General features: G+C 45.0%; 1 protein-coding gene across 1 annotated transcript in view; it reads right to left on the bottom strand.

Annotated features, from left to right (window-relative positions):
• The window catches only part of GPATCH11 (G-patch domain containing 11), a 57955-nt gene that overhangs the window by 2817 nt on the left and 36936 nt on the right, over nucleotides 1-18202 (bottom strand). Inside the window, exons 6-7 of the mRNA XM_033938921.1 lie at nucleotides 17625-17744; nucleotides 13364-13445 (exon numbers count right to left, since the gene is read on the bottom strand). Of these exons, the coding sequence (XP_033794812.1) occupies nucleotides 13364-13445; nucleotides 17625-17744 (202 nt within the window). The remainder of the gene's footprint in view (nucleotides 1-13363; nucleotides 13446-17624; nucleotides 17745-18202) is intronic.

Here is an 18202-nt window from a genome sequence, read left to right on the forward strand (position 1 = left end):
TTTGCAGTCCCCAGTTATGTTTAACACCAGCTCTAGCAGGATACATATTTCAAATCTGATATATTCTCCACTTTCAATTTTATTAATTTTTATGAACAAAATAAAACAACAGTCAAATTACAGAAGTAAAAAATACAAAGGTCCATGAAAGAGTACAGCAACCTAACAAAATAGGTACAATCAATATTTTACTTCTGAAAAAACTCATGATTAAAACAACCAAAACTATAAAGAGGAACAAGGGAAGAGCAGCTCTAAAACTTGCCTGCAGTAGTGTCAGCGCAGCGATTCAATTTGGCAGCCTTGGGGCTTTTGATGGGTTGCCCTCGCCTCTGAAGAAAGAGGAAGTTGCTTCATCAGAGGCAGCCCATGACTCATCAAAAGCCCCAAGGCTGCCAAAGTGAACCGTTGCACTGCGCTGACGCTACAGGCAAGTACTGAGAGCAGAGGAGAGGAAGCCCTGATCTTACCAGCCTTGCAAGGACCAGCAGGAAATTTTTGCACATCAATCTTATTGGCCCTGCATGGACTGTCAGGAAATTTCTGCGGATTGGCGGTTGAAAAATACTGACGTAGAGGGCACCAATGAGTTCAGGCTATCTGACCATTTTTTGTGCTAACAAATCCAGGTACATGTGATGCACCAGCTTCCAAGGCTATGGTTTCCACATGGATCTGTAGGGCCATTTTGTCAGCATACACTGTTTGTAGGAAACAATCTCCTGTTTCCATAAAGGCACATTTGACCAGAAGTGTGGCTTCGTCATGGGCTGAAGCTAGGGCAGTCTCCCCCGAGATTTGTAGGGTGGTGACTTGGTCCACTCTGCATACATTTGCCAAGTTTTACAGAGTGCATGTGGCAGCAAGGGAAGACTCTGCCTTTGGGTTCGCAGTGTTATATGTCGGCACAGTGGCCCCGCCCTAGATTTCTGGGACTGCTTTTGTACATCCCACTCGTCCAGAATGACATACCTATTGCACTAGAAAGAGAGATTAGGTTTAGGAGATAGGTGTGTCATTCTGGATCCCACCCTGTCATCTATTTCCTGTGCCTGCCTACTGTCTCACTCAGAATGTTCTTATCTAAACCTGCAGGTTGGATGCCAGTCCTTTAAGCATATGAAGAGTAGTCTATTGCTAGGATAATTTGGGGTATTATTTGAGCCCCATTAATGTTTCTGCTTGGTATGATTGTTTTGCTGTTTTGACTGTTCAATGGTTAATATATTTGTTAAAATTTCAGAGCAGAACAGATATTTTTCAGGGAGATTCCCCCTACCCCTGCTTCACATCTGTTCTAGAAAAGGCACTTGCCTGCTTTGGAACTAATTGTAGGAGGTAGCAGAGCCCTCTGTGAAGTAGGAGGGATTCAGAAAAAATCTAGAGTGGATTCCTTCTGCAAGGTTCGTGAGTAATAATAATAATAATTTGTTTTCTTGTATACCGCCCTGCCAGTAGTTCTGGGCAGTTCACAACAAGAGTACTGGGATATAACCCCCTTGTCCATAAGAACATAAGAACATAAGAACTGCCATCACCGGATCAGACCTTCGGTCCATCAAGTCCGGCGATCCGCACACGCGGAGGCCCCGCCAGGTGTACACCTGGCGTAATTTATAGTCCACCATATCTTTATATGCCTCTCTTAAGGAGATATGCATCTAGTTTGCTCTTGAAGCCTAGGACGGTCGATTCCTCAATAATCTCCTCTGGGAGGGCATTCCAGGTGTCAACCACTCTCTGAGTGAAGCAGAACTTCCTGATATTAGTCCTGAACCTGTCCCCCCTCAGCTTCATTCCATGTCCTCTAGTCCGTGTCAAATTGGACAGTGTAAATAATCTTCTCTGCTCTATTTTGTCGATTCCTTTCAGTATTTTGAAGGTCTCGATCATATCCCCACGCATTCTCCTTTTCTCAAGGGAGAACAATCCCAGTGTTATAAGTCTATCCTCATATTCCAGTCTCTCCATACCCTTCACCAGTTTTGTTGCTCGTCTCTGCACCCTCTCCAGCAGTTTTATATCCTTCTTTAGGTAGGGAGACCAATGTTGGACGCAGTATTCCAAGTGTGGTCTGACCATTGCCCTATAAAGCGGCATTATAACTTTCTCCGATCTACTCGAGATTCCTTTCTTTATCATGCCCAACATTCTATTTGCCTTCTTTGCCGCTGCCGCGCATTGTGCCGACGGCTTCAGGGTCTTATCTATCAGTACACCCAGGTCCCTTTCTTGTTCACTCTTCCCCAGAGTTGCACCTGACATTGTATACTCGTATTCCTTATTTTTATTGCCTAAATGCATTACCTTGCATTTCTCCACATTGAACTTCATCTGCCATTTCTCCGCCCATGTTTCTAACCGACACAAGTCGCTCTGGAGTTTCTCTCTATCCTCCTGCGATCTGATTGCCCGGCATAGCTTTGTATCGTCTGCAAACTTGATGATCTCACTGGATGTTCCTTCCTCCAGGTCATTGATATAAATATTAAAAAGGATCGGCCCAAGTACCGAGCCCTGGGGTACACCACTAGTCACTTTCTCCCAGTCGGAGAACTTCCCATTTATGCCCACTCTCTGCTTTCGGTTTTCCAGCCATTTGCCTATCCATCTTTGTATATCTCCCTCTATGCCATGGCTTTGTAGTTTCCTGAGAAGTCTTTCGTGTGGAACTTTGTCGAACGCTTTCTGGAAGTCCAAGTATATTATGTCCATAGGCTTCCCACTATCAATTTGCTCGTTTACGGTCTCAAAAAATTGGAGTAAATTCGTCAAACATGATTTCCCTTTCCTGAATCCATGTTGACTGGGTTTCATCAAGTCGTGTGCGTCCAAGTGCCGGACTATGCTATCCTTGATCAGTGCTTCAACCATCTTGCCGGGGACCGACGTAAGACTCACAGGCCTATAGTTGCCCGGTTCCCCTCTCGATCCTTTTTTGAAAATTGGCGTGACGTTCGCTATCCTCCAGTCGTCCGGTATCTGTCCAGTTCTGATTGTCAGGTTTGCAAGTTTGTGCAATAACTCTCCAATTTCAACCTTCAATTCCTTTAAGACTCTCGGGTGAATTCCATCCGGTCCAGGGGATTTGTCACTTTTAAGTTTGTCGATCTGATAGTATATCTGGTCTAAGTCCACTTCAACTGTGGTGAGGCTGTCCTCTATTTCTCCTGGAAACACTTTCTCTGCTTCAGGTATTGTTGAGGTGTCTTCCTTCGTAAAGACAGACGCAAAGAAGGAATTTAGTTTGTCTGCGATTTGTTTATCTTCCTTGATGTACCCTTTTCTTCCCTGGTAGTCCAGGGGTCCCACTGCCTCTTTTGCAGGTTTTTTCCCTTTCACGTATCTAAAGAAGGGCTTGAAGTTTTTGGCCTCCTGGGCTATTTTTTCCTCATAATCCTGTTTGGCATCCCTCACCGCCTTGTGACATTTCTTCTGATCATCTTTATGTTTGTTCCAGGCTTCGGTTGTCTTTATGCATTTCCATTTTTTGAAAGAGTCCTTCTTTTCTTTTATGGCTTCCTTCACCTGTATGGTAAGCCATGCCGGTTCTCTTTTGCTCTTTGTTCTCCGATCTTTGGAAATCCTCGGAATGTAGAGATCTTGTGCTTCTGTGATAGTATTTTTCAGTAGTGACCATGCCTGATCTACCGTTTCAAGTTTGTCCACCATCTTCTCTAGTCGTTTTTCTACCATGGCCCTCATGCGATCGTATTTACCCTTTTTAAAGTTTAAGGTGGTGGTTAAGGTTTTGGCATGTTTCCCTTTCCCGATGTCAAGTTTAAAGTTGATTACATTGTGATCACTCGTTCCCAGTGGAACCACGACTTCCACTTCTGTTATCGGTCCCGTGAGGCCATTTAGGACCAAGTCCAAGGTGGCGTTGCCTCTTGTCGGCTCTTTTACCATTTGTTCCAGGAAGCAATCCCCTAGCACATCCAGGAACTTGGCCTCCTTGCCGCAGTTGGAGGTTGCTAGTTTCCAGTCTATCCCTGGGAAATTGAAGTCTCCCAATACAATTACATTGCCCGTTTTGCATTCTTGTTTGATTTCTTCCATCATTTCTGAGTCAGTTTCCTCCGCCTGTCCTGGGGGACGATAGTAAAGGCCAATTTTCGTATCTGCACCATATTGACCAGGAATTTTGATCCAGAGTGACTCAAGCTTCTCTTTCATTTCTGTTGTAACCATTTCAACAGAATCTATTCCCTCCTTAACATATAGAGCAATACCTCCACCTTTCTGCCCTACTCGATCTCTTCTATACAGTTTGTATCCCTGTAGTACTGTGTCCCATTTGTTTTCTTCATTCCACCATGTTTCTGTTATGCCAATGATATCCAATATGTCATGTCTCGCTATTGTCTCTAGTTCCCCCATTTTGTTACCTAGACTTCTAGCATTCGTATACATACATCTAAATTCCCTTTGTGTTACCTTTTTGGACCTTCTACTCTTGGCCGTCCCTATAGTTTCAAATACGGTATCCTTTATTGCTCCTGTGTTATCACCCTTGTTTGCTGTGTGGTCGTCCTCTCCTGTGTCTGAGTTGTCCCTTCCTGCTTTTTCTCCCTTATTGGCTGTGGGGTCGTCTTCTCTTGTGTAGGAGTAGTAGTCCTTGGCTTCTTCGTCGGGGCATCCTGCTATCCGTGCCATCGACCGGTGGTCGACTGTCGGCTTTCCCCTATCTTTCAGTTTAAAGCCTTCTCGATTGCCTTCTTCATGTTGCCTGCCAAAACTCGTGCTCCTTCCTTGTTGAGGTGTAGTCCGTCCCTTCTGTAGTACTTGCTTTTTCCCCAGAACGCCGTCCAGTTGCGCACGAAGTCGAAGCCTTCTTCTTCGCACCATCGTCTCATCCAGGCGTTGATTACTTGCAATTCCCCTTGTCTCTTTCCATCCGCTCTTGGTACTGGGAGGATCTCAGAGAAGGCCACCCTCACCTCCCTGATCTTCAGTTGTCTTCCGAGTGAGCGGAGCTGGCCCTTCAGCTCTTCCCTGTCATACTTCCGCCCGCTCACATCATTTGTTCCCACGTGGATAAGCACAGCGGTGTCCTCTCCCCCTGCGCCATCTATGATCCTGGAGATCCTGTTGGTCACATCCTTCACTCTTGCTCCAGGCAGACAGGTGACGACTCTGTCCTCTCTTCCTCCTGCGGTGTGGCTGTCCACATGTCGTATAATGGAGTCGCCTACGATGATCCCCATCTTCTTTATTCGGGAGTTCCTTGGGGGGCGTAGGTCCACGTCCTTGGAGTAGGGCCAGTCTTCTTCCTCCAATGATACTCTTGAAATTGTTTCCTGTTCTTTGGGTGGGGGGATGTCTTCCTGTGCTCTCACTATTTCTCCTGGTGTGCGGTTGTCTCCTACCTCGTCTTCGGTTTCTTCTGTGTTTGCATGGGTGTCTTCTCTCCTCACATGGGTTTCTTGAGTACTGGAATGACACAACTATCTTCTAGGAAAGATATTAGCAAGGTAAGAACCTAATCTCTTTTTTTGTTTCTGATACCCTGTTCCAAAGATGTCCACATATACTATTTTTCATGCAGCATGTTTCCAAGTTTTTATTTCATTTGATAAACTGCTCAAGACAAAGTCTTCAAAGTGGAACACAATACATTAAAAGCTAAAAGGACATCATTGTCTGAAAAGATAGAAAAGTAAAGAAAATAGAAGAACTGCTGAACTCCCAGATCCCTCTAGCCATAGATCTTCTTGCACCAATAAAACAGACACACAAGAGTTTTTACAGGAACTTGTATAATGAAGGGTTAAGGAGTGGCAAAGGTAACACCTATTTGCAGGCCAGATTGGAAGGGATAGAAGGCATATTGTACTTTGCCAGACTGTCTGGGGCTAACAAATAAGGCCTCTTCAATGAAGAACACTGGCTTCCTATTATAGGATCCTTTTCAAAATGCTCATCACATCAGGATTTCTACTCTGGTCTACTGGTTCTTATCTAGTCTGCTATTTCTCATTCACTCCACAAGTTTTCTGTTCATGTCAGCATTATCTGTTCGTAATCCCCTCCCACTGTAAAAAAACTCAGCTTGATTGTACAAGCAGCTCTTGCTTTATATCTTAACACACTCCCTTTGGATTTAACATTTGAGACTTCATTCAAGAAGTTCAATTCTTTCTTGGAAGCCTATTGTTTTAAATTATATCTTCTAGCAGTAACTATGTACTCTTCTTGTGTCTGGCTGAAGACCTTGTCTAACTCTGCAATGTTTGGGTTGGAGTTGGGTGGGGCATGGCCCCCACAGTCTATTTCAGCAGCCCTCATTATCCAATGAATGCCGCTGCTACTTTGGGTACAGAAAAAGCCCTTTGAAGCTCTGCTGGGTTGCATGTGCTTGCATAGTTACATTGATGTGCATGAGCACACATGCAAATACCAGTTGAATTGCTTTCTCTCATGCATGTGTGCATGTGTGTCAATGTGACCATGCGGTCACACACAATCCAGCAGTAGCAGGAAAACCTCCTGACTGCATTTCTGCTTCAGTTCTGCAAAGTGGAATTAAAGGTTTACTGGTGGTGAACATGCATCTTGCATTTTAATATTGGCTTGGTAAGTTTGAAATTTACACAAAAGGTCTGTGGTACTTAGTAAAGAATGACACGATGGCTGTTACCCGTGGCTAGCCGTGATGACCTGTGGGTAACCCGCCAAAATGGAGGGGGGGGGAAATAGTCACCGCGGGTACGGGGAGAAGGCCATTCATTGCTCCGTGGAGTAGTGAATGGCCTTGTCTCCACAGTTCCCTTGTCTCCACAGGGAATGCACGTGGTCACCGATCGTGCGCAGCTCCCTCCCTCCTTCCTAAAGATCGCCATCATCCAGGCATCTCCCAACCTCCCATCCCCTTACCTTCAGACGATTTTGAATTTTTTTTCTACAAGCAGCTGGAGCCACATGACACATTGGCTGCTAGAAAGTTTTCCTCTGACGCAACTTACTGTTTCGTCAGAGGAGGACTTTCCGGCAGCCACACGCAGCTCCAGCTGCTTGCAGAAAAAAAATAAATTCAAAATCGCCTAAAGGGAAGGATTTATTTATTTGAAAGAGTTTGCTGATGCACAACCTACTTGAGTTGTTATTTTGGAAATTGCAGTTCCTCTCCAGATTCTTTTTCTTTGGGTTGTTCCTCTTGCACCACCTTGTAATTTTTGTTAAGCTGCAGGGGGTGGGGGGGATGTTTGAAGGGAAGGGATAGCCGGTGGAAGGTGAAGAGGGGAAGTTGGGGTTGTGTGTTTTTTGCCATATACTAAAGAATTATGGTATGTCAATTGTATTATATCTGACCCCTCTGCTATCTTGTCTGTGATACTGTGTTTGGGTGTTTTTTTGGTGTTTGATTGGCTTTTATATTGTAATTATTGGCTTTTAACTTTTTTCTATTCAACTTCTTTTATTGTTTTTTTTTTAAACTATTGTAAACCACATAGAACTTTACGGCCTTGCGGTATATAAACTGATTATTATTATTATTTTTTTTTTTTTTTTTTTAAATGAAGGTAAGAGGAAGGGAGGGAGATGCTCGGACCGCGTGAAGTGTGCTGAAGGGGGGTAGAGAGTGAGGAGAAGGCGCTGAAGGGAAATGGGGAAGAGAGAGAGTGGGGAGAAGACGCTGAAGGGAAATGGGGGAAAGAGTGGGGAGAAGATGCTGAAGGGAAATGGGGGAAAGAGTGGGGAGAAGACGCTGAAGGGAAATGGGGGAAAGAGTGGGGAGAAGACAGAAATGGGGAAGAGAGAGTGGGGAGAAGACACTGAAGGGAAATGGAGAAGAGAGAGAGTGGGGAGACATTTATAAACAAAGCCCTGCCAGCTGAACATCTCTTTCTGTAGTTCAGCAGCCAGAACTTTGCTTTATAAATTGACAATTGTACAGAATATTTTTTCTTTTTATACTTTAATAAAATAAGTTCAGTATAAAACTATTTGAGGCTTGTGCGGATGGGATCAGATGGTTTGTGGGGACGGGGCGGTGACCAAGCTCTTGGGGACAGGACGGTGACGAGAACCGAGCTCGCAGGGATGGGATGGGGACCAAGCTCACAGGATGGTGATGAGCTTGCGGGGACGGGGACAAATTTTTCCCTATGTCATTCTCTAGTACTTAGCATCAAGGTGGGCTGATAGGCAACAATGAAATACAGTGGCTGTGTTGTGTGCACCCTCATCACTTGCAATTATCTGAATGATACTGCACTGTTGGATGGTGGTATTCTTGTAGAATCAAAATTAATATTTAAAATTACATCTGTAAGTCTATAATCTTTTGGTAGCCCCCAGAGCTATCTTGTGTCCACTTTGAAGCCTTTCACATGGAAAATGTTGGAGACCTCTGGCTTAGACTTTGTTTGACTTTTCTCTTACCCATTATGCTGTATCTATATGTTCCTTTCTTCTTCTCAGGTTTCACTTCCTCTCTGTGTTATGTGAATTTGATATTACCGTATTTTCACGCATATAACGCGCGCGTTATACGCGTTTTTACCTACCGCGCATACCCCTCGCGCGTTATATGCGTGAGCGCGGTATACAAAAGTTTTAAAACATAGTTCCCACCCCGCCCGACGCCCGATTCACCCCCCCAGCAGGACCACTCGCACCCCCACCCCGAACGACCACTCGCACGCGCTCCCACCCGCACCCGCATCCACAATCGGAGCAAGAGGGAGCCCAAGCCCTCTTGCCCGGCCGACTCCCCAACGTCCGATACATCCCCCCCCCCCGGCAGGACCACTCGCACCCCCACCCCGAACGACCGCTCGCACGCGCTCCTACCCGCACCCGCATCCACGATCGGAGCAAGAGGGAGCCCAAGCCCTCTTGCCCGGCCGACTCCCCGACGTCCGATACATCCCCCCCCCCCGGCAGGACCACTCGCACCCCCACCCCGAAGGACCGCCGACTTCCCGACAATATCGGGCCAGAAGGGAGCCCAAACCCTCCTGGCCACGGCGACCCCCTAACCCCACCCCGCACTACATTACGGGCAGGAGGGATCCCAGGCCCTCCTGCCCTCGACGCAAACCCCCCTCCCCCCCGACGACCGCCCCCCCCAAGAACCTCCGACCGCCCCCCCAGCCGACCCGCGACCCCCCTGGCGACCCCCACGACCCCCCCACCCCCCTTCCCCGTACCTTTGGTAGTTGGCCGGACAGACGGGAGCCAAACCCGCCTGTCCGGCAGGCAGCCAACGAAGGAATGAGGCCGGATTGGCCCATCCATCCTAAAGCTCCGCCTACTGGTGGGGCCTAAGGCGCGTGGGCCAATCAGAATAGGCCCTGGAGCCTTAGGTCCCACCTGGGGGCGCGGCCTGAGGCACATGGGCCCAACCCGACCATGTGCCTCAGGCCGCGCCCCCAGGTGGGACCTAAGGCTCCAGGGCCTATTCTGATTGGCCCACGCGCCTTAGGCCCCACCAGTAGGCGGAGCTTTAGGATGGATGGGCCAATCCGGCCTCATTCCTTCGTTGGCTGCCTGCCGGACAGGCGGGTTTGGCTCCCGTCTGTCCGGCCAACTACCAAAGGTACGGGGAAGGGGGGTGGGGGGGTCGTGGGGATCGCCAGGGGGGTTGCGGGTCGGCTGGGGGGGCGGTCGGAGGTTCTTGGGGGGGGCGGTCGTTGGGGGGGGGGGGGGTTTGGGTCGAGGGCAGGAGGGCCTGGGATCCCTCCTGCCCGTAATGTAGTGCGGGGTGGGGTTAGGGGGTCGCCGTGGCCAGGAGGGTTTGGGCTCCCTTCTGGCCCAACTACCAAAGGTACGGGGAAGGGGGGTGGGGGGGTCGTGGGGGTCGCCAGGGGGGTCGCGGGTCGGCTGGGGGGGCGGTCGGAGGTTCTTGGGGGTGGCGGTCGTTGGGGGGAGGGGGGTTTGCGTCGAGGGCAGGAGGGCCTGGGATCCCTCCTGCCCGTAATGTAGTGCGGGGTGGGGTTAGGGGGTCGCCGTGGCCAGGAGGATTTGGGCTCCCTCCTGGCCCGATATTGTTGGGGAATCGGCGGTCCTTCGGGGGGGGGAGGGATGTATCGGACGTCGGGGGGGGGGGCATCAGGCTTTCAGGATGGGGACAGACCTTCAAGGGGGGACAGTGCACGGAAGTCAGGGGGGGTGAACGGAGCGTCGGGACAGCGCACGGAAAGTCAGGGCGGGCGAAAGGAGCGTCAGGCAGCATGCGCGGTATACCCGTGAGCACGGTATACCAAAGTTTTTGTACATATCATCGTGATTTCTGCGCGCTATACCCGTGTGCGCGTTTTATACGGGTGCGCGTTATTTGCGTGAAAATACGGTACTCCTAGGGCTTATTTTCGGGGAAACAGAATCCAGAGTAGGATATATAATTTTGTGCTTAGTTTTAGCTGAGAATCCACTTGTGTTCACAAGGCAAAAGTAGCAATCTTTTATATGGTCTCATGGTTCCCTCCATATCTTTGGGATTGTAAATGAGATCGCTGCCTTTCATTGATTGAGCCAATCATGAAGTCTGTTGGAACAACTGGTACAGATGATATGTGGAGCACAAGACTTATCCTGGTCACCCAGTGGACAGCCAAAGTACAATTTGTATAACTTCTTGTACAAAGGGTAGTGGACACCTGGAATGCGCTTCCGGAGGTTGTGATAGGACAGAGTACATTACGGGGTTTCAAAGAAGGATTGGATAAATTCCTGAAGGATACGGGGATTGAGGGATACAGATAGAGGTAGAGATAGGTTATAAAAGGGTATAGATAGAAGGATAAGGAGAATTAGACAAGGATCACCTTACAGGTCATGGACCTGATGGGCCGCCGCGGGAGCGGACTGCTGGGCGCGATGGACCTCTGGTCTGACCCAGCGGAGGCAACTTCTTATGTTCTTATGATAGAGACCTACAAGATCATGAAGGGCATAGAGAAAGTGGAGAGGGACAGATTCTTCAAACTTTCAACAAATAAAAGAACAAGAGGGCATTCGGAAAAGTTGAAAGGGGACAGATTCAAAACCAATGCTAGGAAGTTTTTCTTCACCCAACGGGTGATAGACACCTGGAATGCGCTTCCAGAAGGCGTGATAGATCAGAGTACGGTATTAGGGTTCAAAAAGAATTGGACAGTTTTCTGAAGAAAAAGGGGATAGAGGAGTATAGATAGAGGACTATTACACAGGTCCTGGACCTGTGGGGCCACCGCGCGAGCAGACTGCTGGGCACGATGGACCTCTGGTCTGACTCAGCAGAGGCACTTCTTATGTTCTTATCTACAGTAATTGGGCAACGCTGTGCTCTCATCGTGAATTAACCACAGACATAATAGAAACTATCTGGATGATTAGTACAATGTCTTGGCATGATAAAGGCTGATATTAATCACTATAAATAATATCTATAGCATAAAAAAAACAAAGACAACTGTCGATAACCCTCCTTATACGTTTATCCTATAAACTCATGATATATTGCCCAATTAACATTTATAATTATATACAATGAGCCTCATTACAAAAATGTGACGTGCTACTGAAAAACTAAACACAGATTTGAAATCAGCATGAAAAATACTACAAAATCCACCCATTAACTCTTGATGAAAATGATGTGTTGACCTGTGTAATTATAAATTTACCTTCCTCTCTAAAGTTCATTTCTAGTGTGACAGATACATTATTCAACCTGTGGTTAGTCAAACTAGTCCCCCGAGAATTCTTGTAGAGAGCCTCATTAGCATTCTTTTGCTCCACCTCCCATGTCCTCTGGGCTGTCCTCCAATTCTTCAGTTGTTTCATTATAAACGAGATGGTAGGAGCCTGTCTTTTCTGCATGTGTTTATTTTTTGGTTTTTGCTTACCATTTGCGAGATGTTTTGTGCTGCAGAGGATCCCAATCTTGGGAAACCTCTGGCTGTGGGAGAGCGCCGACCCTAAGGTTGGAGGTCTGCATCCAAGAGACAGAGTGCCTTGCAATGCACCCACTTGGACAGCCTGCACTAACAGTCCGGGAGCTCGGGGACCAGTCCCTTGGGATCAAGGCTCAACCCAGGTTCTGTCCATAGTAGGCTTGAATGCAGGTTGCGTGGCTCCATGGTGGTTTTTCCAGGATTGGAGCAAACTGCATTATATGAAACTGTACTCACCAGATACACAGAAACATACACAAATACCCAGTGGCTCTCTTTCCTAATGCTGTCCTGGTGCTATGTGCTCATTCAGGCAGTGCCCTCCCCCCTCCTAGTAAGCCCACCATCATGTAAAATTCTGGCATTTGCTGTCAGTCCTTTTCCTCAGCTGACAGCAGACCTTCACATTTTACGCCATTCTTAAATCCTACTTAGGTTACTAGACATCCGGGAAAACCCAGACATGTCCTCTTTTTAGAATACTGTCCAGGTGCTCAGACAGACTTTCCAAAACTTAGCAGTTTGGTATTTGGAAAGCCCCGAGGGGGCACATCTGCACATGCTCTAGGCCCTCAAGGTGCGGAATGGGGCGGGGGCCATGTATTCAGGGTTTTGTGGCTCAAAATATGGTAACCCTAATCCCACTCATTTTCAACAATCTCCTTCCCCCCACAAAAGAACTCTCACTGGTTCTCTTCACAGACCCAGTGCAGCGCTCGGCTCAGCTTTCGCCACAGCCTTTGTGGCTCAGCCCCTCCTTCCTGTAACTAGAAGCCTTCCAACTGGCTGAATTCTACCACACCTTCTGCATTAGAAGGGGGAATATTGGAGAGCTGCACTGCAATATTCTCTACTAAACTGAAAAATATCTATACACTTAGGCATCCTTCTGGCTTTGAGACAAGTAATTTACAAATTTTTAGAATCCTGCGAAAAAAAAAACCAACCAAAAAACAATTTGCAATTCTGGTTTCTTGAATTCTAAGAATTTCTGACAGCCCCCCCTAAAAAAAAAAAAAGTATATATATATATATATATTGGGCCCAAGACACATGTTTAGTTTGCCTATGCCTTAATCTGGTTCTGATCACATATGCACTGATAGTGATGGTTGATTTTATGATTTTGACAGCTCATATATATTCACTCTATTGGTTTATTACATTTGTCTATACTAATTTGTATGCATTCTGCAAGCCACCAAGCGTTGTAGATGGGTGCTACATAAGAGTTTTTAAATAAAATACATTTTAAGCTAATATTGTAATAAAAAATATCCATTATTTTAAGACAACATATTCAAACTATTTTCATCCTGTTTTCACATTTACTGTAGAAGCATATACTGAAATCAAGCTGTCCTCACATCCAAGGCACCCACGGTATTTAAGCATTCAATAGAAGTGAATTCTCAGCTTCTAGATACGGAAATCATCATCATTATCAAAGCATATCATGAAATAAAATGCGGATTTCTTACCCTGGTAGGCTGTTCCACACCAAATGCAATAAAAATGCTCTTTTCTTAAATACGCAGTCAGAGCTTCTAGCTTTTCCAAAGACTGGAATAAAAAGGAAATAAGTTTCTATACATATCTAAAAATAATTTAGGGTAAATTGTGCTAAACTGCAATGAAGATGGTGAAGTAGTTTATAGTTTATTTTTTATATTCTGCCTTTAATCATGGTGGATTACATACGAGTTTGGAGGGTTAGTATATGCGGGAGTTATGAACACTATCATGAACCCTATGCTTTGGTGCTGGTCAACAGTCATAGTACATCCTCCTTTCCAATCACACAAGGCATATGGCGGGGCTCCCCCCTCTACCCCCTATTGTTTCTTCTATACCTGGAGTCTTTGATTCGTACCATACAAAGAAATGTTCAAATCATGGGTATGAAGTTGGCAAATCATGTGATAAAAATATTGGCCTTTTAAAAAAATAATTTTTATTCCTCATATCCTACAATTCTATGCAAATTACAAATTATTCAGGTACTCAAGCATTTTTTCCTAACTGTTCTGGCCGGCTCCCAGTCTATCTAATGTACCTGGGGCAATCGGGATTAAGTGACTTGCCCAGGGTCACAAGAAGCAGTGCAGGATTCAAACCCACACCCTCAGGGTGCCAAGGCTGTAGCTCTATCCAGTGCACCACACACTCCCAGTCTTTGCTGACAATCTCCTTCTGGTACTCACAGATCCAAAGAGGTCCCTTGTGTACCTATTAGATGCAGTAGCAGAATTTGGGTTCCACTCAGGGTTCACTTTGACAAGCATAAATCCATAGCAATGCCATTCCTTAAAGTGCAACCTGCCTGGTTGGGAGTGTCATTTCCCTTGATGTGGGTGACAGATTCTTTGATGTATTTGGGGATAACTATCCCTAGGGATCTAAGCTGTTTATATGATCTGAACATAAAGCCACTGGTGTCTCTTATCAAGACGAGGCTGCTAACATGGCAAAATTATCCAGTATCCTTGTTGGGATGAGTAGCACTTGTCAACATGATGGTGATAACCCCAGTGGCTATATGTAAACCAGAGGCTACCTTTGGAGTTGTTGGGTAAGATGGAGAAACAGTTAGATCAGCTGTTAAGGAAATTCCTATAGGCTGTGAGGAAGCTATTTCTTTCCTTGCATCAGGCTAAGCTGACCAAAGAGAAAGGGGGATGGGAACTCTTATTAATGAAGAAAAACAAAGGGGTGGCGAATCACAAAAGTCAAATCGAAAATGCAAGGGGTGGAAAGGCCACAAATAACCAAGATGAGAGCAGGAATCCAAAATACAGTCACTTTATTAAAACACGATATGAAAAATTAAGCAGCAAAATTCAGATGAATGGTTGTACTAAGGACTCTTTGTTCTTATCCTAGTTATTTGTGGACTTTCCATTCTTATCAATGCACAATTTTGCACTAGCCTTCCACCTGAAGCATATTCATGACTGCTTTTTGTTGGTCTTCCATTTTTCACTGTCTGTAGTTGAGGTGGCACGGTGGAAGCTTTACCATTTTAGTTATCCGCTTCACGTGGCATGTCTGACAAAAAAACTATTTGGGAGCCCTTTCCTTTTCTTGCTTAAACCTCTCCGGTTCACCTGGAAGTATCTGTGTAAACAATTGTATATAACCCTCACTGTTTCTCCATTATTGCCAATATGGGGAAATGATAGCTTTACCCCTAGCATGACAAGAGGAATGCTTCATACTGGAGAACAAAGGGGATTTAAATATCTCTACCAGATGTTGACTATGAGGGTACCATGAAAAGCCATTCCACAGTAAAGACCCAGTTCAACTGGAGACAAATGGATGCCCTTGCCTACCTGCACTATGTGGGGGTCCTTGGAGGCGGCCCAACTAACTGTAGATTCCTATGAAAGTCTGTCCAAACTTCTTTAGTTAGATGCTCAATTGTGTGTGCCCTTGAAGTTTTTCCATAAGTTACCTGCTAGAGCTGCTCGCTGACTTGGACTATGACAGATTGGTGGCAGTGTGAAATGTGGAACTAGCTGTGACTTTGCAGGGTGAACATCTGCAGTGATACTTGAGAGCACCGAGTGGCCTGGTAAAAGATATATTTTATGAGATAGGATATAAGTTTATCTGCCAAATGTATATAGCCCCATGGTGAACCTATTGGGCAAACATCACCAGGGTGGGTGCATGCCCTAAATGTGTGAAGCCTAAGGCTACACTGTCTCACATGTTCTGGACCTCCCCATGTGTGCAGCTATTTGACTCTGCAATAAAAATTATGGAAAATACTAAAAAATACAATCATGTCACACCACTCTTAATAAAAGCACACTGGCTACCCAAACCACATAAAATAACCTATAAAATCACACTCTTAACTTTCAAAGTGATTCATACCAATCAACCAGATTTCCTAAACAATATTTTAATTCCATATACTCAGTCCAGAATTCTCAGATCCTAGTTTCAAAATCTACTCGCCATTCCATCACATACAACGAATTTTGCAGTTACCGCCCCAACTCTCTGGAATTCATTACCCACTGAACTACGCAACAAAATCTCGCTAGAAAAAATTAAAGGAAAACTTAAAACATTTCTCTTTAAAGATGCATTTAATCTTTAAATCGCTTCTGTCTTATCATCTTGCCCCTGAAGTAAAAGGCTGCTTACTTTACCTCACCGGGGATCCATCGTGAAGGAAAAAAAAAAACCCCAAAATAAAAATAACACACACAAGATTACATTGTATATTCCAAAGCAAATAACTTTTTATTCTAGTAATAAATATTATAGCAGCATTTGTCAAATCAGAAATAAATCAATTTGGATATATACAATGGAGAGAGAAAACCTCATACAAACAGTGCCAGCATATTACTGTAAGTATGGCGCAGCTTCTCTAAAGAAACTCTGCCAGAGCATAGGGGTTTTATACAGAAAGTGTCTGTGTGTTAGATCATTCCCCTGGATGTGACTATGTATTGCCTTATTGGAGCAGACAAACTGCCTATCTAACCCTCTCCTAGTCCACGCCTCCATTCTTCCCTGGGGGCCCTGGACAGGCATAACTTCTGGAACTTTCTTCTTGAAGTTTCCATTCTTCACACGGGTACATCAGTATCAGTGCCACAGCTCATTAGCCTGGCATCACTTTATCAATTCTTAGGTTCCTGGATGTGGTGTCTTGCTGACTTGCATTTGCTTTCAGCACTGTCAAATAGCTCATTGACTTTCCAACACTGGTTGGTGTCATTGAGAAACTTCACAGCAAGAAATCTACACACTCACATGCCACACATTAGCATCTCAGCTGCTGAACTGAAATCAGTTTGTACAAGCCCGTGACTTCAGCAACTCCAGCAAAATGCAGGAATAGGTCTCACAAGACGGGGTTGAGATAGATGACAGGAGCCTATGAGAGACTTTTACACCTGTAAAAGTCTCCCATAGGCTCCTGTCATCTATCTCAACCCCTTCTTGTTCCAGCTTTCAGATGAGTATCTCCTTCCTTTTGTATTTTCCCTTGCTTGGATTACTTTTCTATTTTAAGATGGATTTCCTACCTCCATACCCTTTTTTTTCCAGTTAGTCCTATTAGTCTCTTGTTCGTCAACCCCCCCTTTTTTATTACTGATTTTTTTGTTTACTCATTTTAATTATTTAATTGTTTTACAATGTAAAACCGCCTAGAAGTACGATAGGCGGTATATCAAATTTTTATTAAACTTGAAAAACTTGATTTACTCAAGTAGAGCACATGTGGCAGATTTGGTGGCATCTGAATAGCTATAGTCTCTTTTTGGCTCTTTGATATCCAGCATCTGGAAGTTTACAATCCAAGTCCGTACCATTTGGGCCTATTTTTTTTATTATTATTATTTCTACATTGGCATTGTAAAACAAGTTTAAAGATGACCCGCCAATGCCAAAAATATTGGGTTTCCCCCATTAGCATAGATTTTTTTTCTGTAAAGGCAAGATGTAGCTATGGATTCATACTTGTGAGAAGTATCATCCTGCTTGACCTCAGAGAAAGTAAAGTTACCTCATACAACATTACAGGAACTCTTGAACCTTGTTATACTGTTCAACCCCAAGCTCTGCTGGGTGACCTCATCCACTTAAGAAGGTTGGTAGCCTGCTGTCCTCAGAGAACATTTGAAACAGGTAAGCAATTTGGACTTACTTGCTAATCTTCATGTTAACAAACCAACCCCCTCCAAAAAACCCAAAACAACAACCCAAACTCACGGTTAGTTCTTCAACTTCATCATCTTTGGCATCTTCCTCTTCCTCCTCCTCCTCCTCATTTTCATCCTCTAGATGCTCAGCTACAGGCCAGTACCAATTCTCCCAGGGAACATTTATACCCTTAAAAACAAGGATTATTTATTTCACTATTCATTCCCACAAAAGCAAAGTGAGCTTAACAATTCAAAGGACAAAAAAAAAATGTGGCAAAAATTGTTCAAGTGGTCACCTAGTAAGAAAAACTGGCAGTTCCTGAATATCTGTCAAAGATGGCACCTTTCTTGAAATGCGTTCTCTTCCTATGAAATCCTTGTCTGTAGCACTAACTGATCCTTTTTGAACCTTTGAGATTAATGCCACTAGGGAGAACACGCAGCTTAGGATGATCTCTTAAGAAGGAAGTTTAATTATTTTATTTTTATTTATTCAATTTTCTATACCATTCTCCCAAGGGAGCTTAGAACGGTTTACATGAATTTAAGCATTTTTCCTTATCTATCCCAGAGGGTTCACAATCTATCTAATTATGTAGTTCAGGAATAAACTATCCTGTATATCCTAGATTTGTAATGTGCAGA

This window comes from Geotrypetes seraphini, chromosome 3 (genome assembly GCF_902459505.1).
Source record: "Geotrypetes seraphini chromosome 3, aGeoSer1.1, whole genome shotgun sequence".
NCBI lineage: Eukaryota > Metazoa > Chordata > Amphibia > Gymnophiona > Dermophiidae > Geotrypetes > Geotrypetes seraphini.